The sequence below is a fragment of the Pungitius pungitius genome, chromosome 6 (assembly GCF_949316345.1).
Source record: "Pungitius pungitius chromosome 6, fPunPun2.1, whole genome shotgun sequence".
Classification (NCBI taxonomy): domain Eukaryota; kingdom Metazoa; phylum Chordata; class Actinopteri; order Perciformes; family Gasterosteidae; genus Pungitius; species Pungitius pungitius.
The window spans coordinates 16,063,051-16,091,018 of NC_084905.1; the positions used below are offsets into that span (position 1 = coordinate 16,063,051).

Below are 27,968 nucleotides of genomic sequence, written 5' to 3' on the forward strand. Positions count from 1 at the left end.
TCATCTGTATGAAGAAGTTGACAAATCTGAAGTGTGGTACAGAGGGGAAGTGCTGCGGGTCCACGAAGCCCACGCCAACCCCCTAAAGACGTTATTTGAGGTCCGGTATGACAGCGAGCCGGAGTGGAGGTACTACCTGGAGCTGCTGATGGACTATAAAAAGGGCTGGCTCAAAATCGAAGACGAGAACATCCAAACAAATGTGTAGGTGCCAGTTTTGCATTTCGAACGTGTCACACTGTACTCACAGTTCCCATGTGGTCTTTTTTTTTTTTTTACTTTTTAACTTGCCTTCTCAGGAATGAAATGGGACTGGATCACTTTTTGGACTTGTCATAAAGTCAATTTCTTTGTCACTTTGCAAAAGCATTTTGCAGGCACCAGCCAATGAGCAACATCCTGTAATGTTTTTTAAGGGCTTATCTTTCACACCTTACAAAGCTTTTCTGGTTTCTTCAAAAACAATGTACTGTGGTCGTGTAAAATGAGTGCAACAACACTTTAAAGTGATGCAGAACAAATCCACGTGTCCCTTTTTAAAAAAACAACAAAAAAAACCTATGAAATCTATTTATTTTCATCATTATCAGTGTTTCTGGTTAAAGAAATGCTACTGAGTGACATGAGAAAGTTTTGAAAAATATTTTGCTAGTAAGGTTTCACTGTCAAATAGCACGTGTACTACTGTAGGTTTACTCTACGCCGTCTTGTCCATCATTATAAGAGTGATTTGTTTGTTTGTATGGATTGCGTTTGTGATTAACTGATGCTGGATAGGCATTAATGTAGTTTTATACTGAGCTGCTGAAGGACTGTGGAGCCAGGCTGAGGAGTCCCTGTGTCATAGCGTTTTAAACACGTTCACCTCATATCATTTTGTATTTTGGGTAATTGCTGTGTTCTTCTGCAGATTAAATTGTTTTGTCTCACTCTCATCTTGGCTTTTTTTGAATGATTCCATGCTGATGAAGCAAACTTTTCTCCCCTAAAAGAAAGTTTATTTTAGGAACAACTTTGGAGTTGTATGGGTGTGATGCTGTTACTGACTAAACATGCGACAACTCACTCTTTAATGAGCAGTTAATTTAAACTTTGCTTTTGTAACTTAACGTAAAACCTCTTTAAGAGTTAATCACAACGTTTTGTCCCCATCTGGTGGCTGAATATTTAGTTCTAAATTCCATTTTAGTATTTTAGAGAATTGCTGTTAAGGGTGGAAACGTTTTTTCCAGTAACTGCCACAATTAACAGTGGTAGTAAACTTGAGGACACGGTTTAAAAACATACCATATTGATTCTGTTAAAAAGCTCTACGAATGAAATTGGCTTCTGCCTCAATCTAAACATTGTGTCCATTATCAAACAACCACCCATTCCAGAAGGATGTTGCAACATTTTGCACTTTAATATTTTCTCCAAAACAGACAACTAATTCTTCCCACATTTTTACACTAATAGGAAAAACACCTCTGATAGCATAAAGAAAAGATATGTAGAAAAGTATTAAAAGATTTGGGATGTCTCAATTTAATGTAAGTAGCTGCTTGTTACCTCACGTTATATATCGAAATGTGCATTAACTACTAGCAGACACAATGAAAACAGTGAGCCCTGGAGAGTACATTAGCCAAATGATCACAGCTGGAACTGGTATTACTGCATCTTTTGATCCTGTTCCTTCAACTCGTGTCATCATCAGTGGTGTGTGACTTCAGACAAAATGAATTCAAGAGTGACATCATACAAACCAACTGATTTTTATCACACTGCAAATAAAAGTGGTACAAAAAAGCCAAACATAGCGTAAAATCAAAGTTATTCAAAGAGTCAGCAAATGAATTCCACACAAATTGCAGAATACAGAGCTTTGCCGACATCTGTCGTAAACTACATCGTAAAATACATAATGCAGAAGTGCATCACAGATGATTAGGTAATTAATATGATTGAGACCAAACCTACTCTAATGACTCACACAGTACTCCCGAAAATGAGATTTCTTATGACATTTATTCAAATAAACAATACAGTTTATAATTTTCTAGGATAAAATAATAGTTTTAACACATTAGAAGCATTTGGGAGAGAATTCCCAGAAGATCTGAAACTGGGTTAAAGGACGTTTGTTTAATGACCGCTGACACTTTGGTGTCATCTTCCGACTCGCATCAGCAGGGCCTTCCAGTCCATCTAGTTAAGACGGCGATATTGCAGAGACATGAACGAGGATTCACAAGCAGAGCTCGACAACCAGACTATCCACCTCATAGAACTACGCAAAATCTGGAGGGGCACTGACTTCTCAAAGTCGACTCCTCAATTCGTGTGCGAAAAAAAAACAAAAAAAATAAACAGTTTTCAATGCAAAAGCATAAACGGCATTATAAAAACAGTCCCACAACCGCTCAGAAGTTTGTCCTGTATTGCTCATCTGTCTAAGGATCCGTGTAGCTTGGTCTAAAGCGTGGACCGGTCTCTCTGCCCGAGCGATGCAAATGCCTGACCCTGTTGGACAGCGATCCGGCCCAATTAGCAGCACGACGAAGATGTGCTGTCGGTACATTCCACTACTCTCATTCCACGGTGCAAGCTGAGCTTTAAGTGGGCCGCGCCAAGCCACGTCGGGAAAGAGGGGGGGGGGGAAGAAGAGTGAATATCACTCAGTTTGGCTCTTGCAAATAATTAGTAATGTACTTCAATGTTTAACACCTCTAAAACAACTAAGAGGGTACGGAGAAAGGTTAGAATAGAGGGACACAGGGCCGGTGCATTCTACCCTAACTTTGAACCGTAGAGCGCGTTCCGCTCTTGCTTTACCAACTCGGCTATGCTCTTTTAACGGAGTACTCTTATCGGATTACCGGACATTTGAGAGATATTCTTCGCCATTCGGTTACTGAGAAGGTGCAACTTGTACACTGCTCTGAAGAGACTGAGGATGATAAGAAGAACGCCCTTTTGCCAAAGACATCCAAGCTCCCACACACTATGGAGGAAAAAGACAGACTCTGCTTACATAGCAAAAGTAAACCCTTCTCAATATTGGTGAAGAATAAACATGTCTAAATTTCAAAATTATGCAAACACGTGCCACTCTTGCTCTTTAACTCCCATGCATATCAACTATTTACAAATTGGAAAATACAGACTTGCTTTTGTTCTTCTGATGTTTTTTTTCCCCCCTGAAATGTCTATGCCCCTTTGCAATCAACCTATCAACATTCAACCAATCAGACAAGGATCTCACCAGATATTGCAGACATGGCGAGGACAATTAAAGCTGTGTTGAAAACATTTTCACACAAATGGTAAACATAAATCAAAATCAAAACGATCCACAAGCAAAGAAAAACAAAAGGAAAATAAGATAGTTCAGGGGAGGTGTTACAATACAAGCCAAAACAATGCATTTGTTTAAGATGGATTTTCTGCTTTTTCAAGACTCCACTTGGTTTCTAACAATACTGTAGTACACTTTTTTTATTACTCTACCTTTCATTTAAATATAATTTATTTTGAAGATTTTGTTAAAGAAATCCAGGAAAATGATGCAAAAGTGGTTGGTGGTTGGTTTGCCAAAGGAAATTGCATCAGCGCTCTAGTTTGTCAAGATACTCAAGAGTCCGTTGCATTGGGACGTGTCCTCAATCTTCAATGTACTCCCACAGGTCCTTCTCATAGCCTTCATGCACATGCTGTAGCAGCACTCTTCGCCTGCTCTCACAGTATCTGCAGAGATCAAAACATTTCTTAGCCTTCAAGCAAACACAAACTTAAGTAACAGTGGCAGCAGTGAAATTAATCCTGCCTTTACTGACCTGTACTTATCTTGTACTTTCTGCTTGATGTCCTGCAAGGAATCCTGGGAGATATCCCGCTCTAGGTAGCCAGAGAGTACCTCGGTGGCATTTTCCAGGTCTGCCTGGTTATTCTGATGAACGCAAAACATGATTACAAATTTCTCCCTGGGGATGAATAAAGTATCTATTCAACATTATTATTCTAAGTAATGTTAGTTGTTCATGATAATGTCCATCTACAGTTCAAAGCATCCTGCATAAGGGTTTGTTTAGACTTCAGGAAGCTTTGGTTGATTTCCTCCCATTCCCCCCTCCCAACAATCTGGTGACTGATTTGGTCTTGGGCCTTTGTTTGTGGATGAGTTGTTCTATAAGGAAATGTGGCAAAACATGTTGTGGGATTTCCCTTTTGTCCGCAATTAAGGTATCACAAGCAGTTAGCATGCATTGCGAAAACTTTCAGCCAAATACTCCACCGGACCTGAATTAGGTGAAGATCAACGTTTTTTTTTTGCAAAAATACTTTATTCTTTAGGAATTAAAGTGCTCAATTCAGATTACAGCAGTCTCATCATGGCGGTCTTCAATAACAGTTTGGTAAATGGTATTTGTATATATATATATATATATATATAACATGAATCCTACCTCAAAAATAATGGACTGGTTGTTCTTCTTGAGGTAGAAGGCAAAGACATAAGTGAACATGAGTGTTGAGCGGCACTGGCACAGCACATCCACGGCCTTCTTCAGGAACTGCACCTCGATCCAGGACATGTTGTGCTGCTGCATCTCCTCCATTTTCTGCTTGACCTGAGCGTAGAGCTTGTGCTCAAAGCGCAGGCTCTGCATGTGGTTCATGTAGCGGTTGCAGTAGAACAGGTACCTTTGCAGGGCGGCCCTGGAGCGCTGCAGTAACAAAGCATTGAACTAGCCTTAACTCAAACACACTCAACTTGACTCATACTGGGACTGGCAATGTTCAGACACGCCGAGTGCAACATCGGCAGCAACATGTCAGAACTCTGCACGCGTTCCAGGCAAGTTGATCTTCCTCGTTGTGCAACAATCAAGTGGAGGTGTATGCATTATTCCACATGGCACAAACAAATAGGGTTGTCACGATCATTTTTACCACCTTGTTCCTGCCCAGCTTTTTGAACACTTGACAAATGGCGCTGTAAGCGTGTTCTAGTAGCCCCGTCTCTTTGCAGTCAATGCGTGCAGGCAGCATGAGAGGGGCGGAGCAGTGAGCCATCTGATCACACGCTATTATAGTATCGCTACCAAGATCATATCGTTTATAACGCACGGGTACCGCAGTACCTTTTCAGTATCGATACACCGTGCAACATTACATGACTGTTATTACCTCTTGAGCATCTCTGGCTGCCTTCGCATCATCTTCATTGTAGCGATTGCAGTTGTACCTAGAGCATTACAGCCAGGTCAGAACCAAACATCAATCATTTATGTTTTCATGCTTTCTCACATAAAATGTCTGACAATGCAGATGTTAGAGGTTTAGCAAGACATGAGACGATACAGCAATTTGATGGTTGGCAAGAGCTTTCACACAATTTGATGGTGGATTGATTAGATTTCATGTATATAAAATAGGTTTAAATTTAAATGAAAACAAAAGCATGGTCATTTGCTACATAAGCCATTTGCTCCTACCAGGCTGAGCCGTGGGGCTCCCATGGACCCAGACACACCCAGCAGAACTCAGCTTTGCAGTTCTGGTTCCGACAAACCATGTGATTGCAGCCACCATCTTTTTCAATGGTCACGTGGCATTTTGGACACTCCTGTCATCAGAGGAGAATGATGAGTTTTGTAAGTCTCTGCTCAATGTCGAGGATTTTTCAAGTTTTTCAAACAAATGTTGACAGGAATTCTAACGCAATGATTCCCTAATAAGTCAAAGCAGACAGAAGTGTGAAACTAACAGATCATCTTGATTCCGTACCTTAGTGTTTGCTGCAATCCAGTTTGAAGTTTCACTGTCGTCATCACATTTCTTTATCCATTTTCTCAACCACTACAAAAGAATTCAAACAAGAGAAAGAAACCATCATATAATAAAGCCTTTTCATTGGCATAGTTTGTTTTTCTGACAACGTTTCTACAAGGTGGGCACATTTCTAGTCGGCTTACCTTACACTTGACGGGGTCATGCCAGTTCTCTCCACAGTTGAAGCTGCACCAATGGGAGAGACCACGAGTCAAATTCACTTTTAAAAATTCCAATCCGAGTCTGATCGAGATTTTGCTTTAAACAACCAATCTCACCAGAACTGACGGCCACACTTGCACCTCACTGGCTTGGCATCTGGGTACTGGACTTTGACAACATGATGGCAGTCTGGTGCAGGGCACCACTTTAACAGTCGATTGCACTTAGAAAAAGCAATCAGAGGTAGAATGTCAACATAGTTTCAGAGATGCAGCACAAAGAAGGTGCCTGCTTTTCCAAATACTGCATAACAGAAGAATAGTGTAACATCATAAATCAAGGCTTCATATTTAATATTCATATTCTGTTAGGCGAGAAAAAAAATCCAAAGCTTACCTCTACAAAACTATTTGTAATTAAATGCTGGTACTTCAACTTCACTTTAGAATCTGTTATGAGGCGCCTATAGGAAAGGTCAAATCACATATTAGTCTTCATTAACGCTTCCTTCCTTCACATTCAGTGCAAGACACATGCAGGAAAGATTTTACATTTGAAAGTAAATTGCAAAATGACGTTACAGTAAGAATATTAATTTGTCTACTGACAGTAAATATTTACCAACAACATTCTAAAAAACGTTTAGGAGTCGGCTTCTAACGAAGCAGTTGTGTCTGTGTAACTCACTGTAATACTACGTCCCCATAGAGCCTGTGACCTCGCCTGCAACAGTCCTCCCAACAGATATCCCATTTAGCAAAGTGACTTCCGCACTTATTAATACTAACAACACTAGAAGGTGAAGTCTTCAAAGCAGACTGTGTCCAGATCACTGTTTTAGTGTTTGTTATCCGAAGTATATAACCCTGAGACTCTGAGTCAAACCTCTGTGCAACAACATGTCACACAACTTGTATCTGATTCAACTCAGTTTCCTGTCATGCAGGAAATAAATATCCTGCTAAATAACATGCATTTCACAAAACTAAATATTGACTTGAAACTGTTGCATGAAAACACTGATTGGTATCTCCTTAACTTGACAGATCAGATTGTAGGTCAAGCCAATTAGTAAGCTTAAGAGCTGCCACTAGAGATTAGTGTCCATGCTTTTAATGTAGAGGTTTATTTCATTACACTGCATGCTAACATCAACCTTGCAAAGGAGTTAAGTGGAGGCTTAACTAAAGAGCCCTGCTTTGAGAGCTTTCTTTTACAAGGCAAAATGTACAGAATACAAACTTCATCATTCATTTACGTGTATGGGCTTTATTATGTTTTCAAACTTTTCAAGACAAGAGGTTGAACAATTAGTGTTTCCCACCCCCTATGAAAGTCTGGAATTAAATTTGCGTACAGCACAACAGTGTGCAATATTTGTTTTTGCCCATTATGTCTGTGACACAATCGTGTCATTGACACAATGGGCACAAGTAAATTAATTTGTGAAGTTGATAGGAGATCGTCGGATTATATTAACTTTCAGGAAATATATGAATAGAATACATAATTTAGTCATTTTCAAAACATACAAACATTTGTAGAGAGCAGATACTACTCATCCATCCATCACATGATTTGGTCTATGGTTTTTGGTTAGTTTAGATGACATATAATGACGCAATGCTTGCTTTGGTTGAGTGCTCTGTAATACCCAAGGATTCTGTAGAATTATTTATTGTTCAGCTGACATTATATTTAACTTTGTTACTGAAAGTGATGATGTAACTTGCAGGTTGTCCAGTACATCGGAGGCAGCCAGCCACTTACGTCATGCCTTTTTTTTCAGACGTGGTATTAAAGCAACTCTCCCATCATACCTTACCACAATCAACTCAGTTTGAAGAATGTTAGTCCGGGTTTGAGCCTAATTTCAAATCAGGTTCATGAGACTGGACCATTGGTGTGATGTACAGACACAAAAAAAAAAATTTAAAAAAAATATCATCATCTCCGCCCCCCCCCCTCAAAATCACACAATTTGGACAAAAGGAAAACTAGAGCAATCCTTTTGGTTTCCTGCTCTTTTCATAACAAGAAAGTCTAAAACATATGAACACTATGATACTCACATGACTGTGTTGTCATCGACCAAAATGTCACAACTATGGGCAGGGCAAGAAATGGTCTGATAAAAACAAAAAAGAAGGCCAATCATCAGTCAAACTGCTATTACAATACTGTGTTTGGTGATCAGGGACTCCTAACGTAAGATAAACCATGAGGGGTACCTGTCCCATTCCTTCTTCTATGATTTTGGTGGTCAGGTAATCTCCCCAGCACTGCATGCAGAACTTGTGTCCACACTCCAGGCCTGTAAAATACTGTAAGGGAAATGCATATTGTTAATAAGAAAAATAGGCCACCACATGATAGTAAGCAAATGCTCATTTGGTAACGAAGGAAAGGAAAAGCCTGCAGAGTGAGACGAGTCCGAACCGTATGTGCACAAACACGTTGGCCAACCTGCTGGCAACTGCCTTTTATAAATGTACAATTATTAGTGTCACAAACTGTTGTGTTGTGGTGTTTTACCCTGTTAAAGAGCCTTAGTTGTGATTCATTGTTATTTTAAAGTTATAACCATGACTCAATCTTAATACACGTAATACAATAAGCTCTGACCGCTGCGCCCCCCGTTGAACAATACATGTTGCTGCCTGCCGAATAGTGACAACAGTTTTTACGGCTATCCAACAGTATGACGCTGTGTGAAAAAAATCATTCTCTGTAGAAATGTGATACCGGTATACTGTCCAGCTCAACACAATGGTTAACAAAAGGCAGCTCTGATCAGAAGTGACCAACATACATTCGGCGAGCTCAGCACAGTACTGGCGTCATTATGGGACTCACAGAGTTGGGGAAGTTCAGGTAGCAGATCTGACATGGCATGTCTTGTGCCGACGATCTAGTGTTGATTGGAGGACGGATGCGAGGCTTCTTACTGGGGTTAATGACATGACACTCAGAGAAAAGCTTGTCCAGATTCCCATCAAAATACCTGCATAATGGGAGACAAAAAAGAGTTGAAAGGGGCATTGAGAAATTGGTTCTTCCACGCAACTTGCAGGCTGGTAGGTCAAAGGGGACAATGCTTACCTTTCCATGAGCTTTTCTTTATCCCAGTTGAAGTGACTGAGAAGTATGCGCGTTATTGTCGCAGGATTCTAGAGGAACAAGAAAGGGTTAATTAATTAAAATTGACATTTAACTTTTGCTGAATTTCACTACCACAAAAAGGAGCAAATGTGCCATGAAAAGCCACTTCTTACAACAAGTTGAACCCATAACAATAGAAACCTTAATTGTACAATACTGATTAAGCCCAGTGAATCAATTAAGTAATGTTATATTGCTATATATAGTTTAGTTCAATAGTCCTCGCTTTACATAAATTCATCGTCCGGCCACCTTTTCTCAAATAAAATAGCACATACTACACCAAACTCCCACCACCCAAATGCATAAAGTTCTTGATTCTTAGATGTATTGCAATGCGGATGTGAACAACTCTGAATCGATGCGAGTATGGCTAAATTTGGGCTTAGTTTGAGTCTTAACTGCAGTTTGCTCTGTCGCGCTCCTTCCTCTCTGTCTTAATTGATTCCCCTGGCGGAGCTTACAGACGCAATGTGTCCACGCAGCACAGTGGAGACTTGTGCCGTCGCTACCAATATCAGTGGTTCGCTTGTCAGAAATGTACATACAAGCTGAAATTCAACTACGATGCTGTTAACTCCATCTGAAGAGGCAGTGACTTAAACCAAGTAAGAATAGAATAGCTACGAGTAAGGATAGGTTGGCTGGCCATGAAGGGAATACGTGTGCTGTGAAATGCCATCGCCACTCAGTCCCTCATCTTAAATGTGCCATGTAAGCATTTGATTTTAATTATGCAAAACTACAGGGAAGATGGAACTCTTTATATAATGGAATGCAATATTACAATTTTGAAAGCGTTCTGAAAATAAAAATTGAGATTTATTTGACAATTGTTTCCTGAAAAAGTAGATTTGTTCATAAAATCTAAGATATGATGTATTGCAAAAAATTGCAAGGATTCTTTTTTCAACATCAATATAATAAAACAATTATATTTTGATTAGTCAATTACTCTCATAATTATTTCATTGGTGGATCTAAAGAGCTTTCTTTTAATTAATGTTTAATATAAGCATTTAATGAATAAAATGTTTGGAAACATAATCAGTATCAATAGTTCATCATCTTCTCTTCAATAGAAACAAATCTAACACGATAATAAAGTCCTAATGTAAGAATAATATTGAAAAGGATATCTGACTACTGAATTATTGTGTGCCATAAACACCCCTACGCTCAACTGGAAAGTCTGTATTTATTTATTTTATTACAAATTAAAAGGGTGACCGGAAAATACAAAAACAGGGGAAAAGTGGAGCCAGAGGACGCATATTTTAAGGTTACATTATCGTAACAGGAGTGGTACCGAATTGGCATTAAACACAGGGGCGATGAAGAACCAAATTGAAAATCCATGTTCAGCTTTTGGATAACCTGAGTATATCGTGCTTTTGTGAGGGCAAACATCGGGTGAACATCGGTGACATCTCGCCGCCACTGCCGCCTTGAGTAAGCGCTGCAGCATGCTTTCACTTTTGGAAGTGTTTAAAAGTCATTCTGTCACGATAAGTCATTTCCGTTTTGCATTGCTGGGCACCACGTTGTTTGGTACCACGTTGTTTGGGTCTCTGCCTTAAATACTTCCAAAACTTCCAGGAACAGCCATCTGGCAACATTGTAGATAGACACAGGTTATGCAATTTCACTGCATTTCTGCAATGCAATAAGGCGTCCCTGAATGCTTACATGATAGCATGGCGATTTCTGAGCGCTAGACAACCGCTGTCTTAGAGCTTTACATTTCACACCTTTTGCTAACTGGAAATGTTGGTATTGGCAGTGGTAGAAGATCTAGGGATACTCCAAAAAAATCCACAGTTAAACTATTGCCCATTAATAGTAAAACTATTTTTAAGATTACATAATAAAAGTTCTATATTCATATGTTTTACTTCAAAGACATTACAGCACATTACATTATCAGCACAATGATCTTAATTTAGTCATGTGATGCTTAGTTATTGCTTGCTTGTTACTATTATATTGTAATAGTTACATTTTGTCTGCTACACAAAAAGTAACATTTCCATGACAGGTATCTTTAGTACTACATGATTTTCCTTTAAAGAAGTTACGGTGCATAAGTCGCGTTGGCTTCTTTTGTAGGTTATATTGTTGAAGAATAATTTAGAACAGTAACATAATTTAATTGATTTAATCTAAACTTCATAATAAATGCCCCAGTATAAACCAGTTTGGGACCCATGTAGTGGGAACCAGTCCACCTGTTTCTTTTTTTCCTGAGACCAGAGTTCATTATACTATTATAAGTTTCTGATTGCATGGACATGGGTGTGTGACGCAACTACTGTACGTCATGCCGTTTGTATTACTATGGATCAAAGAAAGAAGTGTCAAGTTGGAAGTTGTACATCCCACAGTTCTTGTGAAAACTACAGAACCAAAAAGAAACCGTATGTCGGAAATCAGATTATCTACTTTTAGGTTGACTGAGGTAGCTGAATTTAGATTCTCCCAACCAAAACAACAAACTTGGTTATTGCATTCTAATTTAGAAAGAGAATAAGCATTTTACATCTAATTTTAAACTCAGAACAATGGTTCAACAGTGGAGTACATTGCATCATAGTTTAACAGAACACTCGGGATTGACCTCAGCAATTCAAAGATTTGATTATGGAATTATTCATATTGTATCCATCAGTTACACTAAAATACTTTATATTTATTTTCATATAAAATGTAGCCACATTCATAATGACTTTCCACCACTTCAATTAGGTTAACCAAAAAGGTTTTCAGCTGCGTGTCCTCCAGCCATACACGGCCAGGTACCGCAACCCGGACATACTGTTAGTACATTTTCAGTCGAGAGAAACTTAAAGCCCATGACTGCATAAATATTGAATTGATCAAAAAATGAATGCTTCACAACTACTAATGTCCCAAGCTAAGTTTGTGTGTCTTAATTAAAGTGAAGGGTTGAGTCCCTAAATAAGCAATTACATGGTGGGTTCATATTTGAAGGTTGCCAAGCGCTAATATCTTACGTTTTGCTTAGCTTTTAAAAAACTTTTTACTGTTTTCAAAACATGTGTTATCGATAAACGGTTAAAAGGTTCATCGTTAACATCCCCCAGACCTAAATATAACCAGTACCAGTAATGTGAAAGCATTAAAAAGATACCTACATTTTCATACACTATCTGCATGATTTTAATTCCAGCCAATTGTTGCAAGCGTTCGTTTATATAATGCACTGTGTGATTGGCCCATTACCACAGAAAGTATAACCGGGTGTGGTACTGTGCCCGGCACTAGGCATAGTAGTCACCAAAACGTTCAAAAGTATGACTGCATGCTTGTGAAGTCTGATAAGACTTGATTCAGTGGTGCAAGTGATTTAAAAATGTAGCCCTATCATTAGAAATACAGTATTAGAAAAGGGTATCAAATGAAGGGCTATTTTGGTATCAATATAACTTGATGGGTATTGGTATTGTAAATAATTAGGTAAAAATAATGCATAATAACAATAAGTCATGTTGCGATATCGTACAACCTGTGTAGTTGAAGAAAAAAAAATACCTTTATTTTAAAAGCTATGCGTTTCCTCAAACTACGGATATCAATCATAAATTATCATTACACATTAAGCATAAATGAGTCCCTTAGTTAAGCCCAATACAACTGTAATGAATCCTACATACATTAAACTTGCAATGATGTCAAGAGTGGTGTTGATTAAATGAGATACTCATTTTACAGGCTGCACTTTGTGTTGCTGTTGAACTGTGTTTCTAAGAGTTGTTACTAAAAATTCGCCAACAGGACGGATATAAATGGGGTGGGAAACGCATCATAATGTTTTCATGAATAATCTTCCATTAAGATTGTTTCTGTGGTTTGCAGTGCTATCTTTGACAGCTCACGGGTCTCGACAGATGAAATAAATCCATCAGTCACTGTAACATTACCCCTTCAGGTGCCAGGCAAATCTAGTCACTCTAGATACGAGAATACAGTCATTAGATGCATTTGCAATATAAGTAACGTTTCAAGATAAGTCAACAATACTGCTGACTCCTACTACACACTGAGAATTGGAATTCTGATAACATGTGGTTGTATAGTTTGCTTAAAAGGTACATTTGTTGGGGCCGGAAAAAAAGATATTAAGTAGGTAGATATAAATCCTATTTTTAGAAGTATCACCAGTTGTTCCTACTGCCATGCGGCTGTACCATATCCACTGTGCTGATATTTAACCCATATATTGTTAGATATTGGTCAATAATGGCCATTAGAAACACCTTGTGCTAACGTACAAGTTTTTTTTGCAAACACGTTAAAAGCAAAATGTCCATCAAGATCACTTTCCATTTTATTTCTACTCAACTCAAGTTAGCTAACGTTGACGTTAAGTAAAAAGAAATGGAGGCCTAATATAACGCAAAACCAATGGGCTTCACTGAGTTTTCTTGTAAAAGTAATCTACTACGCAACGTTAGTTAACTATTGGCTGTTGCCAGATTAAAACGTTATTGCGATCCTACAAAACTTTTTGAGAAGTAATCATAATCCATCGTGTAAACGTTAAGCTAAATAACCAGGACATGAAACGCTAACTTGCTAACGAAGTCGATGACCAAGCCTTTCGTCCAACATTAAAATAACGTCAACGATTGTTATGAAAAGAATTGAGAAACATTGAATGTATATTGCTTGGTTAACGCGCCAATACTATCGTCATGCACGAGTTGGCAGTTAACGTTACCATAATGCAACACTAAATATGTTATGCTTTTGCAGTGATGTGCTCGATTAACGGTTACAGATTGCTAGTTAGCCTGCTAGCCTGCTAGCCAGCTAAAAAGCTAACCTTAGCTTAGCGGACGTTTCTGCCAACTTCTCAATTGGGATAAGACTACTTCCTGGCCCTTCTATGGAAATTGTTGCTTAAATGTAATCATTTAACATAGTGCATGTCTTAATTTTACACAAACCTGGACAAACAAGAGCAAACTAGTGAAATAACATTTTTTTTAATATTGCGTGTATCGTATCACTAGTGAAACTGCCAACTTCCAGCAAGTAAGCTACTCCTTACCGAGCTAATGGCTAAGTGGCTAAGCTAACGTCCATGGCCTGTTTAAGCTCAAACCAAGCCTGGACCACGGACTTTCCTGCCACCTAAACACCAGGATGCCTACCTGGATGACCTCGTTGACCTCCCTGATACACTCCACCATATGCTGGAGAATCTGCTCGGCAGTCAAAACCTCGAAGCGGTAGTCCTCTTCCTCTTCCTCGCCAGGACCGTGACCACCTCCACCAGTCTCCCCGCACTCGTCTCGCTCTCCACCGGCCACAACGGGATCGACCAACTCCACCTCTCCCAGCTCCAGGGTGTCGTCCTCGGGCTCCTCTTCGGCGCTATCCTCGCTACATTCCTCCTCTTCGTCGTCGTATTCATAGTTATAACCCTCGTCTGAGTCCATTCCTAGGGTGGTTATCAACTTGTGAAAGGCACACCTAAGTCTATAGTGTGAGGAATGTTGATTACGGAACAATACGAAAACCAAAATGATCCGAGCCTGTTTTTTGGCTGCAGCGAAAATAACAACAAAACGTCGCCGCTGCTAAGCCAACAAAGAGACACAGCGTCACCAACTGACGACGTCCTTACGTCAGATGGGCCGTACAGGAAAATTAAAAATTATATATCTTTATATGCGTTCATAGGGCAGCTTTATTTCAGAGTAATATGTATCCAAACTATTTTTAAAATACGAAATAAATAATTCATATTATATGTCCAACGGTAACATCTGCAGCTAAACACAGCGGCACTTCCACCTAAAATGTAAAATGTAGACGAGGTGTACAGTCTAAAAGAATATGACCAATAGGGGATCTAAACGATTCTGACTTTGCCTTTAAGTTATTGTGCTACACGCATGTTTTGACATGGTAATAACTGTCGCCAAACCGTTTTGTCAGCAATATTTGTGTAACCCTTCCCGAAATGCTTTATAGCCCATAGTTTCATCGCATTAACGTTACGTTAATATACTCGTATAAACTTTGATTTATCTATCTGTACAACAACGAAACCCAGTAACTTAAACATATATGTCTAATTGGATATCCGATATAATTTGCAAACCTTTTTAAAAATGTATTTCAGTTTTTTCAACGTGTGGCCCAAGTCACGTGACTTGAGGCTCTTGCCCACCTGACTAGTTCAGCTTGACAGTGCAGTTTGCCTTTGAGTGGAGTAACATGGAAGCTGCGTCTTTTGTTACTTTTGGACAATATCTCCGTCCTAATTTCTATTTTCTTCTACTTATTTTCCTCCAAAATGGTCCGCCCATTGTGGAGGGAGTTTGGCCATTACCGCAGACTTTCACCTCTTCCATCGAGCGATACCCTCTGAGCCCAGAGGCTTTCTACTTTGAATACGGAAGTCAATCGGCCGCACAGCAGGGCTGCTCTGTTCTGGATGGTGCATTCATGAGATATTTTCCTCTTCTCTTTCCAGACTACACTGGTAAGTGAAGTGGCAGAAAGACCATTACTAGATTTAAAGGGCGCTGCATGCTACAAATAATGTTGAATATTACAATATCACAAATGGTTTATTTGATCCAAATATGTGTGATTCATTGCTACAGCAGTATGCCATAGGACCAGAATTTATTGTGCCAGTATTATGTCATTATACCACATACAATGTAAAAACATTTTCTATTCTAGTATTCAGATTAAGAGGATGGTGCTCATGTGATTCACACATGCAAAAAAAGATGGCATAATGGATGTACAAATATGTAGTGCAACTGGTTTTTGAATGTTCTAGAGTTCATGTTGGCTTTCAAAGGAGATCAATGGGCTTTGTGAAGCCAGCAGTTCATCAGACTGCCATGTAGGCCTACCTACTCAAAAATCTCTCTTTGAAAATGGACCAGTACAGCACATCATTATGTTTGTGTTTTTGAAAATACAATATCTATATAATAATGGTACTTCAGTAAAAAAAAAAGTGCAAAAGCCACACTAGGCCACATATTCAAATCCAGGAAACTTCTACCAATGTTCATATTGTGTGACGCACAATATTACATCATCAATTAAACTTCCTGCACTGACCTACAAAGCTACTGACGGACTTTTATGACCAACAGGAAATGGTGTTTTGCGACTCTATGGGGATAAACCATTTCATCTTGTGGTCACTGTTGACCGTGACGATTGTGAGAGTTACCCACACGAGGACTCATCTGAGAGATGTACGTATGCGTAAAACATGTAACATGCAACACAGCACCACAGGCGAACGTCCCAGTGACAACAACCATTCCCAATCAGTGGGGTTTGATCCATTATCTAACTCGTTTTTATTTGCATTTCAGATAATCTGAGTGTCTCTGCAAGACAAGCATCCCTCAATGCGGAAACTGTATGGGGTGCCTTAAGAGGTGATTATAGCCAATGCATTTTTGAAGATATTTTTGACATATTTAAACAAAATAAATAATAACAAATAAAACAGACATGTTAACAGCTAAAGTGTCTGCTGTACAGTTGGTTTCTCACTGTTATTTGTGCAGCATTAATTGATTGCTTATTATATATCTTATGAATTAAGGTCTGGAAACTTTCAGTCAGCTGGTGTATCAAGATGATTTTGGTTCAGTAAGTTCTTTAAAGCTATTCATAATTGAAAGCAAATTTTACCATGTTATGAAGTTTGAATAATGCTACGGGTGAGATGAATCAAGCTCTTTCTTTTTCTTTGTTTTTTCTTTTAGTACTTTGTGAACAAGACTGATATTGCCGACTTCCCCCGGTTTCAGTTCAGGGGAATTCTGTTGGACACTTCACGTCATTATTTACCAGTGCAGACGATTTTACAAACTCTGGTAATCATTATTTTCCAGAACCTGAACTCCAACTTTGGGTTTTCATTCAGTGATAGTAACACATATCTTTCTTGTTAGGATGCAATGGCCTACAGTAAGTTCAATGTGTTTCATTGGCACATTGTGGATGACCCCTCCTTCCCTTACCAGAGCCGGACCTACCCAGACCTTTCCAGTAAGGTTGGTCTTGCCCATGATAATAGCAAACCACCTACACTCATGTGCACCATCACGTTGCACATTCATGATAATATATCTGCATTCTAATGATGACTAGCTTTGTCGTTTTTATTTTATCCGAGAATTTTAACTAGGCTACTCCATGAGGATCCATGATTTAAAAAGTTGCCTTTAACCTGAACAAAATCTTCTCAATCTGATTCAGGGGGCTTTCCATCCAATGACTCACATCTACACTCAATCTGATGTGAGGAGGGTTATCTCGCATGCCAGGCTGTGGGGAATAAGAGTCCTTCCTGAGTTTGATTCACCAGGCCACACCAAATCATGGGGAAAAGGTATCATTTACTCTTAAACAGTAATCTGCATTCAGTCCCAACAGAAATATGTTGTTGACAAAAGATTGCCAAACCTGCAAGCTGAGACTATGAATACCAACAAGACACTGAATCTTGTGTTTGACTCACTTCCTATTTTAGGGGAGTTTTATGTCTACATCAGGAGCAATAAGTAGCTGCATTTAACAATACAATATTCATGTATTTTAGCCAAATGCTGACTTAAATTGGATTGATTTCTGTTTATTTCCTAGGGCAGTCTGACTTGTTGACACCTTGCTACAAAGGCAGTTCCCTTTCGGGTACTTTTGGACCTGTTAATCCAATTTTACCCTCCACCTACCAGTTCATGGCAACACTCTTTAAGGAAGTGTCATTGGTGTTTCCTGATTCCCACATCCACTTAGGAGGTGACGAGGTGAACTTCTCCTGCTGGTGGGTTGAAATGTGAAGGATCATTTAAATTCCTGCTCACTGTTTGATCTGGTTTTTTAATCACTTTTGTTTTTTTAAATATTTTTTAAGTAAGGGAAAGATACTATACCAATATTCATCTTGGCTGCTTGTTTCCATAGGAGTTCCAACCCAGATGTCCGAGCATTCATGAAAAAGATGGGATTTGGAGTAGACTTCACCAAACTAGAGGCATTCTACATGGAGAAGTATGTGGTGACGGGCAACATCCTCAGAGAGCTCAGAGATATACACTATCCAACATGTTCAAGTGACAAATGTAATGAATGTACAATTGTTTCCAGCATTGTGAACATCACTTCAGCTCTCAACAAAACCGCTATCGTCTGGCAGGACGTGTTTGATTACCATGAGCGAGTAAGTGCACCCCAACTAATAACCCCTATGTGATATAATATACACTATTCATAAATATATATTGTGATGTGTTTATGATATATGTCAGGGGCTCACATACATTTTAGAAATTATTTATAATGTATGATTATTTTTTTCTCCCTGTAGAACAGGTTTGGATTATATAGCTTTTTACATAAGTAGTGATTTACATAGTAATGACTATCAATCTTTTTGAAATGTTTTCAAGTCATTCTACCGCCAACATCTGTTTACTATTTACTATTTTTTTATTACCGTTACATTTAACCATAATTTCAATTCATGCATCCAAAAAAAGCACTGCTTTATGTTCTTATATTATTATTGTTCATATTAGTCTGTGCATCCACTGAAGGATATATTTTAAATCTAGTTGTTAAACATGTAGCATTCAGTTTGTCAGTAAATACATCAATGATCATGCAGTCATCCACTGGTTGTAATATTTTTGTTAGTTATTGATGTAATGTTGAACTTAACCAGTTTAGTAGTTGGAACCAACTGACCAAACATTAACACTCCATTATACACAAAGCTTTCATTATGAAGAAAAGCTTCTGTATCACACACATGCGTTTTCGTAAATGTAATAGTCCATTCAATTGTGTTGCAGCGTAGCTCTCTATCAGTGGTGGAGGTATGGAAAGGTGGTTGCTACCTGTGTGAAGTGCGCAGGGTGGTTAAAGCGGGACTCAGGGTGATTCTGGCCTCTCCGTGGTACCTGGACCAGCCAGGGCCCACACACAACTGGGCCCGCTTCTATACTGTGTGGCCCCTCGCCTTCAAGGGTCCGAAAAGGTTCTGCGTGCTGTGGCTAGTTGTAGTTGTGGTTTCTGCTGTGGTTTTTGTCTGATTTCCTCTTAAATATAGGACATCCCTAACCGCACTTTTTAAAATGTGCAACACATCATTACAGTGTCCAAATTTCATGTGGTATACTAATTCCACCATGTATAGTACAGACATTTACATGTTGCATGGAATTCTGATAGCGACTGAGAGGTGTTATTGGTGTGGTAGCTTTCAATGCTGTCTGATGCCTGATGCATAACATGCACATTATTTCCTTATATACAGAAGTATAAGATTATTGCCATAACAAACAAATTGCAAAATGATTCATTTCATTTCAATTCCGAAAATTCCGATGTTTTAACTCATTGGATCTTACCAATTCAGAAAACCTGTAAACAGATAAAAGCTCATTAAGGAGATTTGTGTGCCTATTATCTTGTATATAAAATACTATATGTGAACATCAGATGAGTTGCACTGTCGCACAGAAGGGAAAGACAGAGCATGTTTTATCACCTTGTTCAGATTCCTAAGGACACAGTGCTGCACATCTGGAAGGGTAACCCTGCTAGTTATAAAGCAGAGCTCAGCAGGATGACCAAAGCTGGCATGAAGGTCCTGCTAGCTGCCCCATGGTATATCAACCACATATCCTATGGCCAGGACTGGCGTGAATACTACAACGTGCAACCACTCGACTTTCCTGGTGTGTGCATGCTAAAGTAATATCAAATTTAAAACATGGCTCAGGTATGTGCTTGTGATGTAGAGGCCTATTTCAACATTGACTTGCTGAGTTTGTTCTCATGTGGTGTGATATATTTTCAGTGAATATTCTGATTAATTCTAAATTCATTAACAGCCTCCACATTATAAAAGCAAAGCTTTACGCCATCCCCTCGCAGGTACCGAGGAGCAGAAGAAGCTGGTGATAGGTGGTGAAGTCTGCATGTGGGGGGAGTATGTTGACGCCACCAATCTCACTCCACGTCTTTGGTACAAGATTTAAAAGATCTCTAAATTGATAACAACTGATCAACATAATTCAGTAAGTGCAGCAACAATTTTATGAAATTCCTTTTTTTTACAGGCCACGGGCAAGTGCTGCGGCAGAGAGACTTTGGAGTGATGAGAAGCAGACATCCAGTGTAGACAAGGCGTTCCCTCGTTTCCAGGACTTTCGCTGCAAGCTTGTGAGGTAAATTGTCATTTCTATCCATCTTGTGTATAGAGCGCTAAGTGGTGGCATCCCTTAATAAGACGCTGGGTATTTTCTCTTGTGGTTGCTCATTACATACTGGTGTTTCTGCTTCCCTATCTCCTAAAGGCGGGGCATCAGAGCGGAGCCTCTGTACGTTGGACACTGCAAACATGAGTACCAAGGCAGGTGAAGATGCTGGATGGTTAAAAGGTTTCTCAGGGACGGAAATCAATCAAACGATTAAAATGAAAGTGAACTCTGTCAGAAGGATTTGAGTATTTGTTCAGAGGATGAACCCCAGAGAGTCCTTTTTCTAAGACTGTCAGGGAGAATATGACACATTTCACCATTAAAAAATGAAACTAAATGTGTTGTTATGAAGCCACGTAAATGAGGAAAATCCCCAAAGTTCATTTTTAATGGGAATGTAAAAACTCCAAAAAAACTTTAGGCGGATCGTTTGGGATTATTTCATGCAAAGACAAACATAAAGCGAGTCCTTTTTACGGGTTAGAGGTGTCTAGACAGTAACCATAACAATGATTGAACAATACAAACTAAACAGATTATGATTGAGGCTGTAGGCCCAAACATGCTTAAAGAAAATGTACATGATTAGGAATAAATAAAAAATATTGCCAATAACATTCCAACATTTGAACAAAGAGAGAGCTGGCACTTCTTTTTCACCTCACCCACTGATTATAAAAGAATAACAATGAAAAAGAGAGTAAGTATACCTGCTGCTACAAACACATTATAGGACCTAAACTAATCAACAAAAGCTGATCCTGGTGGTCACTAAACACTTGTCATGAGGTGAAAAGTGGTTTTCTCCTAACACAAACCATGGACATTTCTCGATGTTTCTTGATGACCCATACCACCAAAGAAGGAGAAACTCTAAATATTATCTCCAATCCTAATCCATCGGTTTGTGAAATGTGTAGAGAATACCTTCTAGAGTGGCTCTCTTTTCCTTCACGATCATGGGAATACAGGACGGCTTGCATAAACCATCGCCACACACACACACACACAGACATCTATACATTGTAAGCACATATATAAATGGAAATGCACACATGCAAATATAAGGAAAAATCTCTTTCATGTTGATTTAATTCACATAAATAAGTCACAGAAGTGCCATGTTTTACTGACACTGACACTATTTTGACAATATATGAGCAAATATGTTATTACTTTTACCAAACATGATGTTATGGCCAAACATGCTTCAGTACCTAAAGCAACTGGAACTAAAAGAATCCAGTTGCTGTCTTCCTCTTACTTCTATAAATAAGCAAATGATTTTTTGTTTAATTTAGGCTTCTAGCGACGTCCACTTGTGCTCTCACATGTTTGAGCTGTCTTACCATGATTATTTTGCTATAAGTGAGAGTAAAGTTCTGGATACACTTGTTTCAAATTTAAACACTAAAATGTTTCTGCACTTACAGAACCACTAAGCTAAGAAATAGGACGATGGCTAACAATGTTAAATGATTACTTAAAGAAGAGCAGTTGAACTTAGAAACAGTGTAATCATGTCAGTGTTAATTCACGAAGTATCTGACGACACCAAATAAGCTGTTCAATTCTTTTGTCAGCAGTGACAAGGATTTTCTCCCGCTGATGTTGATTTGCCTCTTGAATTGAGGTGACATGACGTGGGTAGGGACTTAAACAACTCATTTTCTCATTGTAGATTACATTAGTATGTGGCAGCAGATGGCAAGGCGGGGCAATCCCTGGTTGCCATAGTGCTGACACCTCAATCCTTCCACCTACGCTGACTTGGGGATGCCCACCGGAATTGCTGAATTGAACCTACAAAGCTTACCTATCCAATTCTGTCCATTTTGTTACTGCTACTAGAAAGGAGGTAGACACGCTGAGTGCAGAGTAACACAATCTTATGATGTAATAACAGAGCATGCATGAGATCTGAAAATGTTCAGTCCATTCATCACAGTCCTATAAGTAGATTCATTTAGCTCATAATTAGGTGACAAAAGAAAAAATAATTTCACAAACAGAAAAAAGCCTTCTTAACATGACAAGTGCTTTTGCAACTTGAGGCACCTGCTCGATGTGCATGAAGAGACGCCAACAACCTGAAGAGTTAATCTCACTCTTTGACAATAGCTGTCAATCATTGAGATTATATAAAAAAGCTGCTTAGACTGATACAAAGATTTGTGTAGAGCCTTCAAGGGCATCCTCTGAAGGACAAACAAAAATCAGGTCTTCCTTATATGTGTCCGTTGCAGTGCATGTTTCCTTCGATGTGTGATGACAACGGTGACTATTACTTTACATTTGAATTTTACGACCTGTTAAAACTAATCCACAGCTGATCGGTCTGATCTGCCAAACCACAGAGCTGGGGTTTTAACAGTGACGTGTGTTCAATCACCTGCAGGGCTCTGTCATCATAAATGTCTCCACTAAATACATAATAATCCAGCTGGCTCACGGCAGCAGGCTGCTAAAGATTGGCTTCACCTGCGCGACCATCACAGAGCTGAGGGGTGAAGAAACGTGAGCGCTATCCTCGCCGCAAAAACCTGCGAAGCAGCGCTTTCCTCATGGCAGCAACATGTTGCTTGTACTGCAACGATGAAATGTTATCATAAGTAGTTGATGCATTTGAGACATTCCGATGCCAAGCGTGAAATATTGAGTTAATTTGCTTTGAGCATGTATGCTATCGTCAAATCTTCATTCTTTGTACAGTTTGAGTGACCATTTAAAACACTGCTTTACATAACAATTAATCTAAAGCATTTAAAGGGTTTTGTATGAAGCAAAGAGATGAATTACAAAAAGCAACAAAGAAAACAACGTGTATAAACACAATGAAGTGACTTAAATAAATTACCGTTGCACATGCAAGGTCTATCATCACTCTCGCGACAGCAATGTGGCTTTTATTATGACCTTTTTAACAGTTTTGTCAGCTGTGAATTGGTTTGTGGATCGATTCTATCAAGATGAAAGCGTCACAACAGTGGAAGATGCAGTGAAAAAGGGAAGGGAAGTGGTTCCCTCAACACTATGTCCCTGGTGAGATGGTCTCTAGTTCCACTGACGGGATACTGGATGATAGATGTGCATAATGCAGCGCCAATTCCCTGCATAGCATTAACATACATTTATACAAATAAAATAGACACGACTGATTCAAACAACAAGGTCTGAGTGCATAGTCCTCTTAGATGGCCCCTTCTGTAATCCTTTTACACGCCAATTTGAGCCAACAGAAGGAGCTCTGTTTTTCATACTACATTGTTTTCCCAAAATCAAGAGTGACTTAAAAGGATTACAGAAACTAGTCAAATAGTGTCTTTACTGTCTTTGCTACATTTGATCTGATTAACAAGCTAAACTCAATGCCATTAGACACATGGAATAATGACTTGATCCGACTTTAGCTTGATAGATCTATACAAAAAAAAAAAAACGAGCACAGGTGTTGATGTATCTGATGTTTTCTTTTTGGTGATCCACTGTGTAATATCTCAAAATGCAGAGAAGTGTGATCATTAGGAAGTGTGCTCTTGTAGTGCCAGTTAATTGCACATGGGTCTCTAATTAGACAGACGGAGACTCCTGAGAACAGTCACCATATGGCAGAAGAATGGAATTAAGGGTCAACTTGTTGCTGCTCTCTCAATCTCTGCACTAATTGTTTTTCTTCTCATCACCCCCCTTTCGTGATCCCCCTCCAAGAAGGACACCACATTTCATGGAAGGTTAAGCTACTTTGCTGATTTGGGGCGGCTGTATTCTGTATGGCACAGAAGGAATGTGTTAAGTGGATGGTGAGAATCATAGATACATGTGTATTATGAGTTGTACACAAAACCCATATTGCAATGTGTCGTGTGTCGTTGATTAGTACCAATTGAGTAGTTCACTTGAGGTAATTGACTTCTAAAACCTTAAGTCATTAATTGGCCAGCAGATTTACAATTAACAATGCAACCATTGAAGCATCTTTGCTCGTTAGTTTTTCTTACAATGCAGCTATGTTAAGAATGAATTAGCTGATTTGTGAAAGATACTATAAGCAAAGACTTAATTCAAACAGAGTGCTCTCTGGAGACTCCAAAGTTTATTATGCAGCAATCAAATTTATGAAGCCATTTCAAAGTGGTGAGTAGAGGAGAAGTAAAACAAGTTGTTTTCCCTTTGTTGAATACAGTTGTGCCTGTAAGAGGAGTGACCGATTGATTTACCCATATAGACAGTAAAGATTAAGAGGATGACAAATCAGCATCTGCTGACACAGCGCCTGGTGCTAATCTTCTTGTCCTCCTTCAGAAAGCCTCCATACTGCTCACACACTCATTCTGGCGGAGAGGAAGACAAGGAGTGACTCTGTTGACCCCCAAGTACATCAGAAAGGACCTGAGACCACAGCATTGGATCTGAATCCTTGAGCAATCTCCTCTCTGATGACCGCTGAGGAAATTAGGCTTTAGTTACAAACTTTAGTGCAATTTTAGGTTTTGGGATTTAAAACATGTTTTCTTCTGAAACAACGAATGACTTCACAGATGGCCCTCAAGCAGGTGAGTAAATACTTGTTGTAAGATGAAGCTGTTTATAAAAAGGGTGCTCACATTGACAGTAATCATATTGATACTAGTTAACTAGTTCAAAAGACGTCTGTTGAGCCTTGAAAGGATGGCAAAAAAGAGTTGAGTATTTATTCCAGCCCCTTCCTGTCCTGTACAGAAATAAGTCCAGTCCCAGGGAAAGTCCTGTGTAAAGTGTGTTCTGATTCAAGCAGTGGTAAACACTATGGGATCTATGCTTGCAACGGCTGCAGCGGCTTCTTCAAGCGCAGTGTGAGGCGAAGACTCATCTACAGGTGAGCACAGTTTGTATCCAGCAGTGCAGTTACAATTAGGTGTAATGGAGGTGTACCAGTGAATTGAGACATTCTTTGTATTTTCACCGAATACTCAATATCACAGATGTCAGGCTGGAACGGGCAGGTGCCCTGTCGACAAAGCCCATCGGAACCAATGCCAAGCTTGTCGACTAAAGAAGTGTCTCCTAGCGGGGATGAACAAAGATGGTGAGAAAAAAACCTGAATAAGTTTGCATGTGTGGAGTATATTGTCCGTGCAGAATTGAAATCGCTATCATTGCACCAAACATGTTAAGCCGATGTATGATTCACTTGTACCTTTGGCAGCCGTGCAGAATGAGCGACAGCCTCGGAGCACAGCACATGTCAGTCTGAACTCGATAGACGGGGACCCTAGAAAGGAGCACCTGGCCACCACACGGGAGCTCACCTCCTCCGCCGCCGACCCGCCAGTCACCTGCAGCGACCCCAACACCTACCACCGCTTCATGGTCAGCCTGCTCGCGGCAGAGACCTGCGCAAAGCTGGAGCCCGTGGATGGTGAGATCATATGACAGATATTAACGTGAGGTGGATAAAAAAATGACCCACTCCACAAAAAAGCGGATGGTAAAATCAGTAGAAAACACAACAAAAAGCTAAAAAAACAAACAGCTGCAATGGAAAATCAAACAGTAATGGTATAATTAAAAAGTAACCAATAAAAAAAAAGATACAATATTGTACTTCCATTATCCTCAATATGTGTGTGACTCTTTTCGTAATGCACAGTGAAGGACAATATTGACGTGACAACCAATGATTCGGAGCGGGATCGGACTCCCCCTGACTGCCGTCTGTCCCTGTTCTCCTCCAGCTGTCCGGAGAGGACATACGAGACCTCTGCACGACTCCTCTTCGTGGCCGTCAAGTGGGCAAAAAATTTGCCCGTTTTCGCTCACCTACCGTTTCGGGACCAGGTTTGACCGAATGACACTTTCTGGTGTATTCACCGAAACACACATGTGCACAGGAGAACGTTAATTTCTCTGACACCCTCAGGTGATCCTGCTTGAGGAAGCTTGGAGCGAGATGTTCCTCCTGTGTACCATCCAGTGGTCCCTGTCCATGGAGAGCTGTCCTCTTCTATCTCTGCCAGAACCCTCTCGCACACAGGAGGCCAAGATCAGCCTCCCCACAGCTGACCTGCGCACCCTGGAAGAGGTCTTCAGTCGCTTTAAGGCCCTGGCCGTTGACCCTACAGAGTTTGCCTGCCTGAAAGCCATTGTGCTGTTCAAGCCAGGTGAGGAGTTAATCCTGCCGCATTGTGCATTTGTTACCTACATTTTGGACATTGTAATAATGTCACGCCCTTTGACTTGCAGAGACACGCAGCCTCAAAGACCCCGAGCTGGTGGAGAACCTGCAGGACCAGTCGCAGGTGCTGTTAGGTCAGCACATCCATTCACAATACCCGGGCCAAAGTGCGAGGTAAGCCCGATATAACTCCGTCACTGACAGACATCAAAGACCTTCAAACGTTAAAAAAACATCACACCATACAAAAGCCTGAACAGAAACAGGACACTCACTTTATTCTCTTCTCGTCCATCAAGGTTTGGGAGACTTCTGCTTCTGCTGCCATCCCTCCACTTTGTGAGCTCTGAGAAAATCGAGCAGCTGTTCTTTCACACAACCATTGGCAGCACGCCCATGGAGAAGCTGCTGTGTGACATGTTCAAACACTAGTTCACCAACTGAAACAAGAACACAGGAAAGACAAATGACAAACAAATTAGCGTTTTTTTAACGGCATTCTTTTTCCACCGCAAGTTAAAAAAAAGCATTGTAGCTTATGGCAATCTAATTAAAGCTACTACAGGAACTTCTCTTTTTTGTGTTGATTTTGGAATATGGACACCTGTGGTAGTGTTTGTATTGTTCCTGACTGTCTGCGACGTGTAGTCCTGCTTCTGATTCAATGCTGCAGCAAAAGATGATTCTTTAGACGTTGTAGCAGCAGGGCCGTCCAGAAGAAACATCAGATCTGTACCCCGTGTATATTAATGCCACTGCTATCACCAGACATCACCAGTATCGAGCAATAAGGCCTCAGCAGCGTGATGTAAGTGTTGGCTCACAGCAATCACATGCAGGGGAACGAGGCAAAGCTGTGGTCCTGCAAGAGACACTCCTGTGTTGCTGTGTGACACTGAGTTCTCCTCCCTCCCACAAGAGCTTCCAACAGAAGGTGGATGATGGCAGCAAAGTCGGATCCAGTTCGGTTTGTGTGGGCCGGTTGTAACCGGAGGCCACGCAGGAGCCTAAGCTCAGGGAGTTTTCTGTGAATCTGCAAGATGTCTAAAGAATCCCATCCAGCGCAGGCTTTAAGAATAAATATAGAAATAGCTGCTGCTGATGTTCTTTGTTGTCTGTGTAGATCATATAAAAGTATCAGTATTAAATTGAGACTGTTTCATGACCAGTTAAATGTTCTGTTTGGTAACTTTAAATAAGCATTTTTAATGTATTCATCCTAAATAAATAAGGACATTTTGTATTTTGACATTTGTTCATCTTTGGTCATGTTTTCCATTATTTATCTAATTTTACAGAAATAATAGAGAACACATCACACATGACATATGACAAAAATATACAAAAAACATTTACAGCCGGCCATTACATAATAATGGCTAGAATTG

General features: G+C 39.8%; 3 protein-coding genes across 6 annotated transcripts; 2 read left to right on the forward strand and 1 right to left on the reverse strand.

The window, feature by feature from the left end:
* Positions 1-1,382: 1,382 nt before the first annotated feature.
* arih1 (ariadne ubiquitin-conjugating enzyme E2 binding protein homolog 1 (Drosophila)) lies at positions 1,383-14,784 on the reverse strand. 2 transcript variants are annotated; one of them, XM_037450377.2, is made up of 14 exons: positions 14,319-14,784; positions 9,082-9,149; positions 8,836-8,983; positions 8,211-8,303; positions 8,052-8,107; positions 6,376-6,442; positions 6,096-6,202; positions 5,961-6,003; positions 5,773-5,844; positions 5,481-5,611; positions 5,173-5,230; positions 4,449-4,730; positions 3,819-3,931; positions 1,383-3,729 (listed from the first exon to the last, which is right to left on the reverse strand). In XM_037450377.2, exons 1-14 carry the CDS (start codon positions 14,604-14,606, stop codon positions 3,645-3,647), a joined length of 1,611 nt encoding a protein of 536 aa, XP_037306274.1. In that variant the 5' UTR covers positions 14,607-14,784; the 3' UTR covers positions 1,383-3,644. The 2 variants fall into 2 exon arrangements, with proteins under 2 accessions (XP_037306274.1, XP_037306275.1); XM_037450378.2 differs by having other exon boundaries at positions 4,449-4,709; positions 14,319-14,783.
* Positions 14,785-15,321: 537 nt separating this feature from the next.
* Positions 15,322-20,657, forward strand: hexa (hexosaminidase A (alpha polypeptide)). Of its 2 annotated transcripts, none has more exons than XM_037450376.2 (14): positions 15,322-15,658; positions 16,293-16,397; positions 16,521-16,586; positions 16,757-16,803; positions 16,920-17,030; positions 17,109-17,210; positions 17,416-17,548; positions 17,803-17,983; positions 18,124-18,210; positions 18,307-18,379; positions 19,014-19,188; positions 20,101-20,191; positions 20,286-20,393; positions 20,523-20,657. In XM_037450376.2, the coding sequence occupies exons 1-14, from the start codon at positions 15,391-15,393 to the stop codon at positions 20,584-20,586; spliced, it is 1,611 nt and encodes a 536-aa protein (XP_037306273.2). In that variant the 5' UTR covers positions 15,322-15,390; the 3' UTR covers positions 20,587-20,657. The 2 variants fall into 2 exon arrangements, with proteins under 2 accessions (XP_037306273.2, XP_037306272.2); XM_037450375.2 differs by lacking the exon at positions 19,014-19,188 and adding an exon at positions 19,721-19,901 and having other exon boundaries at positions 15,336-15,658.
* Positions 20,658-23,937: 3,280 nt separating this feature from the next.
* LOC119196189 (photoreceptor-specific nuclear receptor-like) lies at positions 23,938-27,725 on the forward strand. 2 transcript variants are annotated; one of them, XM_037451691.2, is made up of 9 exons: positions 23,938-24,226; positions 24,729-24,979; positions 25,146-25,281; positions 25,388-25,491; positions 25,612-25,824; positions 26,056-26,243; positions 26,326-26,566; positions 26,649-26,754; positions 26,880-27,725. In XM_037451691.2, the coding sequence occupies exons 2-9, from the start codon at positions 24,931-24,933 to the stop codon at positions 27,010-27,012; spliced, it is 1,170 nt and encodes a 389-aa protein (XP_037307588.2). In that variant the 5' UTR covers positions 23,938-24,226; positions 24,729-24,930; the 3' UTR covers positions 27,013-27,725. The 2 variants fall into 2 exon arrangements, with proteins under 2 accessions (XP_037307588.2, XP_062418995.1); XM_062563011.1 differs by having other exon boundaries at positions 23,938-24,979.
* Positions 27,726-27,968: the final 243 nt, after the last annotated feature.